Source organism: Symphodus melops (assembly GCF_947650265.1).
Source record: "Symphodus melops genome assembly, chromosome: 15".
Lineage (NCBI taxonomy): Eukaryota > Metazoa > Chordata > Actinopteri > Labriformes > Labridae > Symphodus > Symphodus melops.
Window position 1 is genome coordinate 25,576,402 of NC_136705.1, and position 14,252 is coordinate 25,590,653.

General features: G+C 46.2%; 2 protein-coding genes across 2 annotated transcripts in view; both read right to left on the reverse strand.

The window, feature by feature from the left end:
* The window catches only part of polr1b (RNA polymerase I subunit B), a 13,350-nt gene extending 4,724 nt beyond the window's left edge, over positions 1–8,626 (reverse strand). Inside the window, exons 1-9 of the mRNA XM_079362562.1 lie at positions 8,315–8,626; positions 7,219–7,386; positions 6,794–6,940; positions 6,573–6,705; positions 5,808–5,944; positions 3,843–4,066; positions 3,575–3,746; positions 3,327–3,498; positions 2,969–3,250 (exon numbers count right to left, since the gene is read on the reverse strand). Coding sequence (XP_079218688.1) covers positions 2,969–3,250; positions 3,327–3,498; positions 3,575–3,746; positions 3,843–4,066; positions 5,808–5,944; positions 6,573–6,705; positions 6,794–6,940; positions 7,219–7,386; positions 8,315–8,491 — 1,612 coding nt within the window. The 5' untranslated portion in view covers positions 8,492–8,626. The remainder of the gene's footprint in view (positions 1–2,968; positions 3,251–3,326; positions 3,499–3,574; positions 3,747–3,842; positions 4,067–5,807; positions 5,945–6,572; positions 6,706–6,793; positions 6,941–7,218; positions 7,387–8,314) is intronic.
* Positions 8,627–8,790: 164 nt separating this feature from the next.
* zswim8 (zinc finger, SWIM-type containing 8) overlaps positions 8,791–14,252 on the reverse strand; it is a gene marked incomplete at its 5' end in the record, with an annotated part of 28,523 nt that continues 23,061 nt past the window's right edge. The window contains 4 exons of the mRNA XM_079362347.1: positions 8,791–10,602; positions 10,843–11,021; positions 11,657–11,776; positions 12,717–12,890. Of these exons, the coding sequence (XP_079218473.1) occupies positions 10,399–10,602; positions 10,843–11,021; positions 11,657–11,776; positions 12,717–12,890 (677 nt within the window). The 3' untranslated portion in view covers positions 8,791–10,398. The remainder of the gene's footprint in view (positions 10,603–10,842; positions 11,022–11,656; positions 11,777–12,716; positions 12,891–14,252) is intronic.

Genomic DNA, 14,252 nt, shown 5'->3' on the forward strand with positions numbered 1-14,252 from the left:
GAGTCTGCAGTTATCAGACCTGCTGGTACCTACAGTCTCTAAACTACAGGAGGTAGAGTCTGCAGTTATCAGACCTGCTGGTACCTACAGTCTCTAAACTACAGGAGGTAGAGTCTGCAGTTATCAGACCTGCTGGTACCTCCAGTCTCTAAACTACAGGAGGTAGAGTCTGCAGTTATCAGACCTGCTGGTACCTCCAGTCTCTAAACTACAGGAGGTAGAGTCTGCAGTTATCAGACCTGCTGGTACCTCCAGTCTCTAAACTACAGGAGGTAGAGTCTGCAGTTATCAGACCTGCTGGTACCTACAGTCTCTAAACTACAGGAGGTAGAGTCTGCAGTTATCAGACCTGTTGGTACCTACAGTCTCTAAACTACAGGAGGTAGAGTCTGCAGTTATCAGACCTGCTGGTACCTACAGTCTCTAAACTACAGGAGGTAGAGTCTGCAGTTATCAGACCTGCTGGTACCTACAGTCTCTAAATGGACTACAGGAGGTAGAGTCTGCAGTTATCAGACCTGCTGGTACCTACAGTCTCTAAATGTCCTACAGGAGGTAGAGTCTGCAGTTATCAGACCTGCTGGTACCTACAGTCTCTAAATGGACTACAGGTGGTAGAGTCTGCAGTTATCAGACCTGCTGGTACCTGCAGTCTCTAAACTACAGGAGGTAGAGTCTACAGTTATCAGACCTGCTGGTACCTACAGTCTCTAAATGTCCTACAGGAGGTAGAGTCTGCAGTTATCAGACCTGCTGGTACCTACAGTCTCTAAATGGACTACAGGAGGTAGAGTCTGCAGTTATCAGACCTGCTGGTACCTACAGTCTCTAAACTACAGGAGGTAGAGTCTGCAGTTATCAGACCTGCTGGTACCTACAGTCTCTAAATGGACTACAGGAGGTAGAGTCTGCAGTTATCAGACCTGCTGGTACCTACAGTCTCTAAATGTCCTACAGGAGGTAGAGTCTGCAGTTATCAGACCTGCTGGTACCTACAGTCTCTAAATGGACTACAGGTGGTAGAGTCTGCAGTTATCAGACCTGCTGGTACCTACAGTCTCTAAATGTCCTACAGGAGGTAGAGTCTGCAGTTATCAGACCTGCTGGTACCTGCAGTCTCTAAACTACAGGAGGTAGAGTCTGCAGTTATCAGACCTGCTGGTACCTACAGTCTCTAAACTACAGGAGGTAGAGTCTACAGTTATCAGACCTGCTGGTACCTACAGTCTCTAAATGTCCTACAGGAGGTAGAGTCTGCAGTTATCAGACCTGCTGGTACCTACAGTCTCTAAATGGACTACAGGAGGTAGAGTCTGCAGTTATCAGACCTGCTGGTACCTACAGTCTCTAAATGGACTACAGGTGGTAGAGTCTGCAGTCTCTGGAATCGTCTACCAGTCGGGGTCCGGGAGGCAGACACATTAGGTACTTTTAAGAACAGACTTCAAACTTTTCTTTTTGATAAATCTTATAGTTAGTGCTGGATCAGGTCTAGACCAGCTCATAGTTATGCTGCTATAGGTCTAGACTACCGGGGGAACTGGTACCAGGAACTCATTTCAAGTCCAGCTCTGTTTATCAGATGTTCATCATGATCCGGGTCTGCTGAAGATTTCTGCCTGTTAAAGGGAAGTTTGTTCTTCTATGACGGATTCAGCTGAACTCTTTAATATATCCATCAGTAAGGTCCTTTACCTGCTTTATGTAAACATAACAATGAGCATGTTTACCTGCTTTATGTAAACAATGAACATGTTTACCTGCTTTATGTAAACAATGAGCATGTTTACCTGCTTTATGTAAACATAACAATGAGCATGTTTACCTGCTTTATGTAAACAATGAGCATGTTTACCTGCTTTATGTAAACATAACAATGAACATGTTTACCTGCTTTATGTAAACATAACAATGAGCATGTTTACCTGCTTTATGTAAACAATGAGCATGTTTACCTGCTTTATGTAAACAATGAGCATGTTTACCTGCTTTATGTAAACAATGAGCATGTTTACCTGCTTTATGTAAACAATGAGCATGTTTACCTGCTTTATGTAAACAATGAGCATGTTTACCTGCTTTATGTAAACAATGAGCATGTTTACCTGCTTTATGTAAACAATGAACATGTTTACCTGCTTTATGTAAACAATGAGCATGTTTACCTGCTTTATGTAAACAATGAACATGTTTACCTGCTTTATGTAAACAATGAGCATGTTTACCTGCTTTATGTAAACAATGAACATGTTTACCTGCTTTATGTAAACAATGAGCATGTTTACCTGCTTTATGTAAACAATGAGCATGTTTACCTGTTTTATGTAAACAATGAGCATGTTTACCTGCTTTATGTAAACAATGAACATGTTTACCTGCTTTATGTAAACAATGAGCATGTTTACCTGCTTTATGTAAACAATGAACATGTTTACCTGCTTTATGTAAACAATGAGCATGTTTACCTGCTTTATGTAAACAATGAACATGTTTACCTGCTTTATGTAAACAATGAGCATGTTTACCTGCTTTATGTAAACAATGAGCATGTTTACCTGCTTTATGTAAACATAACAATGAACATGTTTACCTGCTTTATGTAAACATAACAATGAACATGTTTACCTGCTTTATGTAAACAATGAGCATGTTTACCTGCTTTATGTAAACAATGAGCATGTTTACCTGCTTTATGTAAACATAACAATGAACATGTTTACCTGCTTTATGTAAACAATGAGCATGTTTACCTGCTTTATGTAAACAATGAACATGTTTACCTGCTTTATGTAAACATAACAATGAGCATGTTTACCTGCTTTATGTAAACAATGAGCATGTTTACCTGCTTTATGTAAAGAGATAACACCCGTTATGAATTGATGCTATACCAATAAAGACTGATTGAATCAATCAGTCATCATAATTGATGATTAGTCAGAGTTTAGTGTTTGATCCGTGGACTCACCCAGCGAGCAGAGCAGCGCCGGCAGGGTGAAGGTCGACACACTCTGAGCTATGATCTCACAGCTCGCCGTCATGTGGTTCATGAGACCACACGGTTCACCGTCGGGCGTGTGGACGGGACACAGGAAGCCCCAGGACTCGGGAAGAAGTTTCCGGACAGACGTGGTCCTCATCTTGGCGAAGGCGGCTCCTCGGTGCACGCAGCGGAAGTGAGACAGGTATCTGATGAAGTTGAGTTTGTCAGCGACAACGCACAGCCCCGTGTTCTGGAGCATGCCCAGTCCTGAACACAGAGAATCCTTGATTACAGGCAGGAAGTCCATCTTATAAACAGGAAGTAATAGGCCCGAGGTCAGTACCGGTTTTGGAGTTCAGGTTTCCGGTGGCAAGCAGGTACTCGAAGGGTTTGGTGAGGTCAGAGCCCATGTTAAAGATTTTCATCACGTTCTCGGCAGTCCAGCCTCCCGTGATCCTGCTGGCCCGCTTATCAAAGGAGAGCTTAACCGACACCAGCCAGGCCGTCAGACGCTCCTGGAGGGGGGGGGGGGGGGAGTTTTACAACAGCAACAAGCATAAAGCCAGGTCCACCAGGTAGAGTTAGTCTCACCTTTAAGAACATGAGGTAGAGCTGACCTGGAGTCAGAACCTCCTGACACATGATGCTGTCGGGGTTTTCTTCCAAACACTCCTGTTTAGCAAAGCTGAACAACTTCCTGCTCATCAGACACAGCAGGTGAAACTTCTCAATGTCCGAGCGCAGGTGGATCAGGATACACTCACTGTGACACACACACACACAAAGATATAACACACAGGTGGATCAGCACACACACTTTGGTGTGTAGTATTTGTTGTGTATATTTTGTTATGCTCACTCAATCAGGTAGCGTGCACACTGCTCATGCGTGTACCACTCAGGTAGACTCATCTTCACTCTAAACCTCTGTCCCAGGTAGGAAAGGGCGGAGCTTTGGGTGGAGCAGCCTTCCTCCATCACCACACGCAGCATCTCACACACGCACGATCTGAAGAACGAGTTCTCCTCCAGACCTCTCATCAGCTCCTGCTGCACCCGGACATCTGTCCAGTCCACCAGAGCCTGCAGGGGACCAGCAGGAGACCAGCAGGAGACCAGCAGGGGACCAGCAGGAGACCAGCAGGGGACACAATATTTTATTATTGTTATAGAGTTCATCTTGATTAAGGTCAGATGTTGCTACGTCAGTTTATTTAATCATGATTAATCTGATGCTATTTTGTCCCTTCAGTCTCTCTGTAGATAGTGGTCCTCAGTGTCTCTGTATTTATTTTGTCCCTTCAGTCTCTCTGTAGATAGTGGTCCTCAGTGTCTCTGTATTTATTTTGTCCCTTCAGTCTCTCTGTAGATAGTGGTCCTCAGTGTCTCTGTATTTATTTTGTCCCTTCAGTCTCTCTGTAGATAGTGGTCCTCAGTGTCTCTCTGTATTTATTTTGTCCCTTCAGTCTCTCTGTAGATAGTGGTCCTCAGTGTCTCTGTATTTATTTTGTCCCTTCAGTCTCTCTGTAGATAGTGGTCCTCAGTGTCTCTGTATTTATTTTGTCCCTTCAGTCTCTCTGTAGATAGTGGTCCTCAGTGTGTCTCTGTATTTATTTTGTCCCTCAGTCTCTCTGTAGATAGTGGTCTTCAGTGTGTCTCTGTATTTATTTTGTCCCTTCAGTCTCTCTGTAGATAGTGGTCCTCAGTGTCTCTCTGTATTTATTTTGTCCCTTCAGTCTCTCTGTAGATAGTGGTCCTCAGTGTCTCTGTATTTATTTTGTCCCTTCCGTCTCTCTGTAGATAGTGGTCCTCAGTGTCTCTGCTGCATCTTTGAATGTCTCATTTCACTTTAACAAACATTCAGACAGCTCAGCTTGCCAGTCTGACTGTGACTCGTCTCTGACTGTAGTTGTGACTCGTCTCTGACTGAAGTTGTGACTTGTCTCCGACTGTAGTTGTGACTTGTCTCTGACTGTAGTTGTGACTTGTCTCCGACTGTAGCCGTGACTTGTCTCCGACTGTAGTTGTGACTTGTCTCTGACTGAAGTTGTGACTTGTCTCCGACTGTAGTTGTGACTTGTCTCCGACTGTAGCCGTGACTTGTCTCCGACTGTAGCCGGGACTCGTCTCCGACTGTAGCCGTGACTTGTCTCTGACTGTAGTTGTGACTTGTCTCTGACTGTAGCTGTGACTTGTCTCTGACTGTAGCTGTGACTTGTCTCTGACTGTAGTTGTGACTCGTCTCTGACTGTAGTTCTGACTTGTCTCTGACTGAAGCCGTGACTTGTCTCTGACTGTAGCTGTGACTCGTCTCTGACTGTGGTTGTGACTAGTCTCTGACTGTAGTTGTGACTTGTCTCTGACTGTAGTTGTGACTTGTCTGACTGTAGTTGTGACTTGTCTGACTGTAGTTGTGACTCGTCTCTGACTGTAGTTGTGACTCGTCTCTGACTGTGGTTGTGACTCGTCTCTGACTGTGGTTGTGACTCGTCTCTGACTGTGGTTGTGACTCGTCTCTGACTGTAGCCGTGACTTGTCTCTGACTGTGGTTGTGACTCGTCTCTGACTGTGGTTGTGACTCGTCTCTGACTGTGGTTGTGACTCGTCTCTGACTGTGGTTGTGACTCGTCTCTGACTGTGGTTGTGACTCGTCTCTGACTGTGGTTGTGACTCGTTTCTGACTGTGGTTGTGACTCATCTCTGACTGTGGTTGTGACTCGTCTCTGACTGTAGCCGTGACTCGTCTCTGACTGTAGTTCTGACTTGTCTCTGACTGTAATTGTGACTTGAGCTGTAATTCGTGACTTGAGGACTTGTTTCTGACCTTGAGAGCGAAGCCGAGTGGTATGAAGAAGAGTTCCTTCTGGTAGATGAAGTTTAACATGACCGTCCCGTTCTCCAGGTAATGAAGGTTCATGTTCACTGCAGAGTGCTCCTCCCTCACACACCTGATGGAGATACCTGAGGGGGGTTCAAAGAGGTTATTTAAGGTGGTTTTACCATAATTATTCTGTTTCCTGTGTAACCAGCCTTACTGGCATTTTCCTGCTCCCCCTGCAGGAAACTTTGTGTATTGCTTGGATTTTCTTAAGTTTTGTTTTTTCCCGCGCAGCCTATAGTGTGCATGCAGTTCAGTTGTCTCCTCACCTTTTAGCCTTGGAGTTGATCTATATAAATAACAACAAGTCAGTGTTTTTTGTATTTTTATGAAGAAATATTTCTATTCATGAAGAAAACAGTAAGCCTCCAGATGTGAGTAAAACAGAGATCTGTTTGCTAACAGCTAAATAGCTAACATTGAAGCATTGTGACTTATATTTTCCTGAGTTGTTTAGCTGCTGGATAAATGTGTGTAAATGTTATATGTTATACATATTATATACACACACGTTATACATTCATAAGGACTTAAAAAGTAGTTTAATTAATGTTTCCATCTCAAGCTTTTGATGTACAGTACTTTATACATTTATCTATTTACATTATAGTAATCGCTATCTGTCTAGCCTTGCTCAGAAACGCAATTGTTAGGACAGAATAATACTGCTTGCTTTTTAAGGTGGTATTGCATTATTTAAGATGGTATTACCATACTGAGTGTATCCCTGTCCTCGGCTCTTCCACTTTGGTCGTGACATGGCGATGGGGTAGTTTCTCCTTGGCATGATCAACATCCTTATCACCTTCTCGATCCCGTTCACTATGAAGTACCCGCCCATTTCCTGTTCACGTCACAATAAAGCTTTATTTACAAACACGGGAAGGGGTGTGTGCGTCTGTGTGCGAGTTTGTGTTTGTGTAATATTTCACCTGTGCCTCCTCGTGGCGATCCACAAGCTCTCGTGGACTCAGTCCGTGCAAGTTACAAAGTTTAGACTTGACCATGATTGGAAGCTGACCCAGAGACTGTTTGATGATGCCTTTAGGGACGCCATTCACCGACCAGCTGACATCTGCCTGAAATCACACCGCACACTCGCTATCACCATAAAAAGTGTATTATATAATTTAACATAAACTTGATGCTGTCAGAATTAATTTATTAATCTCAGTCTGAAATAAATCCAATAACTTTTTAAGGCCATTAATCATTTGTCATGTCGCTTTAAACCGCTGCTCACAGCATGAACATCGACCAGAAGGTCCTTAATTTATTTCAAATTAAAAGCTGGACTTAAACAGCAAGTACTCTCAGCTCAGCCTTGATATAAAGTATAATATAACGTGCAACTGACCACCAGCTTCCCTTTGTACGAACACCTCCTCCCTCGGCACTCTGCAGGAAACACCTTCATCTCCCTGCAGACACTGCCTTTGGCCACCAGGGGGCTGAAGATGGTGGCTTCAACAAACGCCAAACTGATCCGTTCATTTCTGACCGCGAACTCCAGAGGAGGGATCGCCTGCAAAGAGTCAACACAAACAACAAATAAACAACAAATCAGAGATAATAACTCTGCCTGCAAACAGAGAGGGACAGTCAACACACAACAACAACAACAAATAAACAACAACAAATCAAAGATAATAACTCTGCCTGCAAACAGAGAGGGACAGTCAACACACAACAACAAATAAACAACAACAAATCAAAGATAATAACTCTGCCTGGTAAGTTATCACGTCACACGCGGGTACGTTATGAAGTCACGCGGGTACGTTATGAAGTCACACGCGGGTAAGTTATCACGTCACACGCGGGTAAGTTATGATGTCACACGCGGGTAAGTTATGATGTCACACGCGGGTAAGTTATGATGTCACACGCGGGTACGTTATGATGTCACACGCGGGTACGTTATGAAGTCACACGCGGGTAAGTTATCACGTCACACGCGGGTAAGTTATGAAGTCACACGCGGGTAAGTTATGATGTCACACGCGGGTAAGTTATGATGTCACACGCGGGTAAGTTATGAAGTCACACGCGGGTAAGTTATGAAGTCACACGCGGGTAAATTATGAAGTCACACGCGGGTAAGTTATGAAGTCACACGCGGGTACGTTATGAAGTCACACGCGGGTACGTTATGAAGTCACACGCGGGTAAGTTATCACGTCACACGCGGGTAAGTTATGAAGTCACACGCGGGTAAGTAATGATGTCACACGCGGGTAAGTTATGATGTCACACGCGGGTAAGTTATGATGTCACACGCGGGTAAGTTATGATGTCACACGCGGGTAAGTTATGAAGTCACACGCGGGTAAGTTATGAAGTCACACGCGGGTAAGTTATGATGTCACACGCGGGTAAATTATCACGTCACACGTTTTACAGGTAAACCGGATTAGGTGTACAGTTCATTTCTGTAACATATTAACTCGGACCTGAACAACCCGGCTCAGTCCGTCACAGACCGCCTGGTCGAAGGACTCGATGTGGGCTCGGGTCAGGTCCTGGACAGCCGCGTGCTGCTCGTCCTCCAGGTGTCCGAAGCTTTCCCGGGTCAGGTTCTTCAGACTCGGTCCAGTCTGCAAGTTAGTCCACTTTGTAGAGGGGTCCATGACGGACGAGGACTACATGTGAATGTTTACTACACGTGCACGATAAGCCCGGAAGCACGTCACCGGAACTACTTCTATTCTTCTTCTGTTGGTTACTTTATACACGTTCATAGATTGACCGCCACCTGGTGGTGGAAATGTTATTAAAAATGACTTTTATTTACAGGTTGTTCTTTTACCTGCTCCTCAGCAGCTCAGGCGTTACCATGGTGATCCATCCCTGGTAGAAATTACCCCCTCATAGTCCTCAGCGTTACCATGGTAACTGATGAGATGGCAAGGACGACTCGGACCCATCAGTGTTTTAACATCTTTATTAAGTAAACTCTACACTTTAGTATTGCTCAGATTTTTTTATTTTCTCTCTAAATAAGAACTTTTAATGGAGCTACACTTTAAAGAATACAAAAATATCACACAACTTTTTCTACACGCCTTCAGAGTCCCGCCTTCACCTGCGATGTTCCATCAGAGTCCAGAACCACTGAGCTGCCAGGATGGATGGAGCGTTGACGTGTTGATAACAGCACCATGGTCTAAAACCACTCCGGTTGGGAGGGGGGGCTTTGAATGTCAAACAAGTACAGACCAGGACCAGGACCAGACCAGGTTAGAACTTACCCTCCAGACTTCAAACTCAGAAGAGAGGAAGGATTTAGTGACCTCAGACGACCTCATTTTAAAAAACAGAAATTTAGGCCTCATCGTTTGTTTCCGACGTCAAGTTTCAGGTCTTGACAGAATCTAAATTTGGAAATGATTCAAGTAAAAATCAAACTACTTCAATACCGGTGTGTTACCATGGCAACAAAACTAAAATTCCGACACACCCGATGTTGAGTCATTTTGAATGATCAAACACTGCAGACAAATTCCTGTAACGCTGTTGACATTGCATAAAAACGTTGGCAACATTCCCGAACGTTGCCAGCCTGCAGGTGTCACGTGTCACGTGGTCAGCCTGCAGGTGTCACGTGGTCAGCCTGCAGGTGTCACGTGGTCAGCCTGCAGGTGTCACGTGGTCAGCCTGTCACGTGGTCAGCCTGCAGGTGTCACGTGGTCAGCCTGTCACGTGGTCAGCCTGCAGGTGTCACGTGGTCAGCCTGCAGGTGTCACGTGGTCAGCCTGCAGGTGTCACGTGGTCAGCCTGCAGGTGTCACGGGGTCAGCCTGCAGGTGTCACGGGGTCAGCCTGCAGGTGTCACGTGGTCAGCCTGTCACGTGGTCAGCCTGCAGGTGTCACGTGGTCAGCCTGCAGTTTGTCGGCAGTTTCTATCGATCGTTTTAAACTCGTCGTATCAAACATCCAAAAATCTTTAACAGAAATCAAAATTAATATTTTTATCAAAAGATGTTTTTTTTTTGGAACACAAACTTCATGCTCAACTTTAGGAGGTCTAAGGCCTGACCATGGTCACCTGAAGTCTGGTCCAGAGCCAGATCCAACTGAAGAAATCTAAGTGGATCCAGATGGTGATCACTGAGTCCGAGATACTGAAGCTGGTCTGGGGTTTATAGGCTGAAATGTAAAGACGGATCCCAAAAACAACAACAACAGCAACCCCCCCCCCCACCCCCCCCCCCCCTTCAGGTTCTTTAGTATCAAAAGCTCAAACCAAAAACAGGAAGTCTCCAACTGTCAGGGATGGGGTAACAAGGAGGAAGACGAGGGAAGAATGGAGGTCACAGCCCCCCTCCCCCACACACACACTTAGCCCACAGACATACTGAACAAAAAGGGGCGGGGTCTGATTGTACTTCCTGTGTGCAACAATCAGAGGTAAGGATCCTTATAGATCAACCTTGAGTGTAGGGGGGTAGAAACAGTCTTGGAGCCCCTCCCCCAGCCGCTTTGATGTGACTTGCAGTGAGAAGCTCCTCCCCCTCAGGGAGAGAAGCTCCTCCCCCTCAGGGAGAGAAGGTGGCCATCTCCAGGCTAATCCTCTGCCACAGCTCCTTGGTCTGCTTCCCTCTCTTCAGGTTCTGAAGGACGTCGTTAAACTGCATCATTCCCACCGGCGTCAGACAGAACGCCCCCCGAGCGCTGCGGATGATGTTCACAAAGTCGTCGTAGTCTGCAGGTGTCAGGTGAATCAGCCGATGGTGTATGTACTGGGGGGGGGGCAGAGAGATATGTAAGTAATGCCCTCTAATATATATATACATATTTATACACTAGCTCCATCCAGTGACACCACCAGGTGTCAGGGACCACTGGTCTTTCTCTGGCCTGAAGTGTTCTGGTCCTAACTGAGGGTTCACCTGTCCCTGCAGTCTCCAGACCTGCCTGTGCACCGACTTACCTGCAGAACAACTGTCCATCAAACAGCTCAAAGTGTGCATGTGTGTTACCTGCAGGTAAGCCTGCTGGCAGCGCTGCACCAGCTGGTGGAAAGCAGGTGTTCTCAGGTGGGCGTGGATGTGGGCGGGGTTAAGCCTCTGCAGCGCCTCCATGATGATCTCCTGCAGGACGAACGGACTCAGCACGCCTTTAGCTGCTCCCACACAGAACTGATAGACATAGTTCACTCCTGAGGACATGAGAGGACACAAATGAGAGGACACAAGGACAGAGAGAGGACACAAGGACAGAGAGAGGACACAAGGACAGAGAGAGGACACACAATGACAGAGAGAGGACACACAAGGACAGAGAGAGGACACAAGGACAGAGAGAGGACACAAGGACAGAGAGAGGACACACAATGACAGAGAGAGGACACACAAGGACAGAGAGAGGACACAAGGACAGAGAGAGGACACACAAGGACAGAGAGAGCGGACACAAGGACAGAGAGAGGACACACAAGGACAGAGAGGGGACACAAGGACAGAGAAGGGACACAAGGACGGAAAGGGGACAGAATACACAAGGACAGAGGGGACAGAATACACAAGGACAGAGAGGACACAGGGACCGAGAGAGGACACAAGGACAGAGAGAGGGGACACAAGGACAGAGAGAGGACACAAGGACAGAAAGAGGACACAAGGACAGAGGAGACACAAGGACAGAGAGAGGACACAAGGACAGAGAGGGGACACAAGGACAGAGAGGGGACACAAGGACAGAGAGGGGACACAAGGACAGGGAGAAGACAAAGTTTTATAAACATATTGTGACCTTTAAAGTCGTATAAAGAAGAAATAAATCGTCTCATCTCACCAAGTCGAGCAGCGAGTCCCAGCAGCCACTTGACGTCTTCAGTGTAGGGAGGACTCCTGGAGAAGTTGTTTGGATGATCGTTGTGAGCTCGTCTGCCCAACATCTCCAGCGCCAGCATGCCTACACACACACACACACACACACACACACACACACACACACACACACACACACACACACACACACACACACACACAATGTTTTTATAATATACATACCCTAATAAACACTGTTACCTCTAGCTGACTTATGCAATTTACACACATGTACTGTGTGTGTAGTTCAGGTACTGTGTGTGTAGTTCAGGTACTGTGTGTGTAGTTCAGGTACTGTGTGTGTAGTTCAGGTACTGTGTGTGTAGTTCAGGTACTGTAGGTAGTTCAGGTACTGTAGGTAGTTCAGGTACTGTAGGTAGTTCAGGTACTGTGTGTGTAGTTCAGGTACTGTAGGTAGTTCAGGTACTGTGTGTGTAGTTCAGGTACTGTAGGTAGTTCAGGTACTGTGTGTGTAGTTCAGGTACTGTGTGTGTAGTTCAGGTACTGTGTGTGTAGTTCAGGTACTGTAGGTAGTTCAGGTACTGTAGGTAGTTCAGGTACTGTGTGTGTAGTTCAGGTACTGTGTGTGTAGTTCAGGTACTGTAGGTAGTTCAGGTACTGTAGGTAGTTCAGGTACTGTGTGTGTAGTTCAGGTACTGTGTGTGTAGTTCAGGTACTGTAGGTAGTTCAGGTACTGTAGGTAGTTCAGGTACTGTGTGTGTAGTTCAGGTACTGTAGGTAGTTCAGGTACTGTGTGTGTAGTTCAGGTACTGTGTGTGTAGTTCAGGTACTGTGTGTGTAGTTCAGGTACTGTAGGTAGTTCAGGTACTGTGTGTGTAGTTCAGGTACTGTGTGTGTAGTTCAGGTACTGTAGGTAGTTCAGGTACTGTGTGTGTAGTTCAGGTACTGTAGGTAGTTCAGGTACTGTGTGTGTAGTTCAGGTACTGTGTGTGTAGTTCAGGTACTGTAGGTAGTTCAGGTACTGTGTGTGTAGTTCAGGTACTGTAGGTAGTTCAGGTACTCACCGACTCTGTATGCAGAGTGCAGGTAGTGCAGGCCCTGCTGGCTGATTGGCTGGCTGTGCAGTTCGTCTTCTGATGGGAACGCTGTGCTGACCAATGAGGCGGGTTGAGAGGACAGCGAGGGCATTGACGCGCCTTGCAGGGCCTGGAGGGCGGGACCAGAGTGCACGCTGCCCACTGAAAGGACATGTCATCATATTATTAACCTGAACCTTATAAAGGTGAGATAGACACCTGACACGTCGATATGCCCAGGAAGCCAGAAAACATCGAGCCACACCGACCAGCTTTAGCTAAAGCTAACGTCGGCAGTGTCTCTCCTAGCAAAGATAGAAGCAAGGATGCTGATGAGCGGCCGCCATATGGGAGAAACTCTCGGCTAAGATCCTGACGCACATTAACGAGAGGTTCGATAAGCTGGAACAGACTCTCCAAAGCTGTCAAGCCGAAATGTTAGAGAAGGTGGAATCTATTGAAGAGCAGTTGTCGGAGCAGGATAACCACATAAGCAGTTTGGAAAAGGCCTTTTCCAACCTGAAAGATGAAAACAACGCACTAAAGCTCAAGGTGGATGACCTCGACTATACCCTGGAGGTGATGCGACAACAACGTGAAGGTCCTGGCCGGGCTTCATGAGCTTCAGACCGAGCACAGCCTCCTCTTCCTGGCAAAGCTTCACGTTAAACACAACGGCCACTTCAATGTTTTTACTACCCCGGATGAAGCAATGACATTCCTGAACACTGACTTAAAAAAAGCGTCCTAAAACGTGTCACACCACTCTTAAGCCGTTTCCACCCAGCAGTCCGGTACGGATCGGTACAGTTTGGTTCGATAAAGCCCGATTCCGTTTGTGTTTCCACCCGTGCCATATTTGGTAGGCGGCGTGTCAGCCGGATGACAATAGCCGCTATGAAATAGCATCACATGATAGCAGCTAACAGCTAACAGTTAACTGCTAACTAATAAATTGAACAAAGGAGAAAAACGCTCCACAAACCAAACCAACGCTGGAGACATCCAGCAGGTCATCTCCTCTGTCACTGTCATGTGACTCTTTATTACAAGAACTCAATCCAGCTTTGTTTCAGAGAAGGCTGTGAGCGGCGAGGACAAATACACACGCTAACAATCAATGCTTTAAACACGCCCACCACCTAACACAGGAAGTGACCATTCTTTCAACCAATCAGAGGACTGCAGGGTTTAGCTCCACCTTTTCAGGTCGGCTCCACATTCTTGGCCCCCCAACCTTGGTCCCAAAAAGTGGGACGGTACGGATCGGTTATTTGGGAATCTTTCCCGGGATCAGTCGATGGAAACACCGCAAAATGCACGCCGTACCGAGACGAACGAGCCGGACCGCTCGGTGGAAACGGGGCTGTAGTGTATTGGGATATTTATATCTATATGTAAATGTTTTGCCTTCATAGCTGATTTGGTTGTTATGAGAGTGCGTCTAGCGGTCCCATGCTTAGAGGGTCGTCAGTGCTTTGTTTGGGGAAGCATGAGTGCAGTTTAATGGTGCTGTTTATTGTT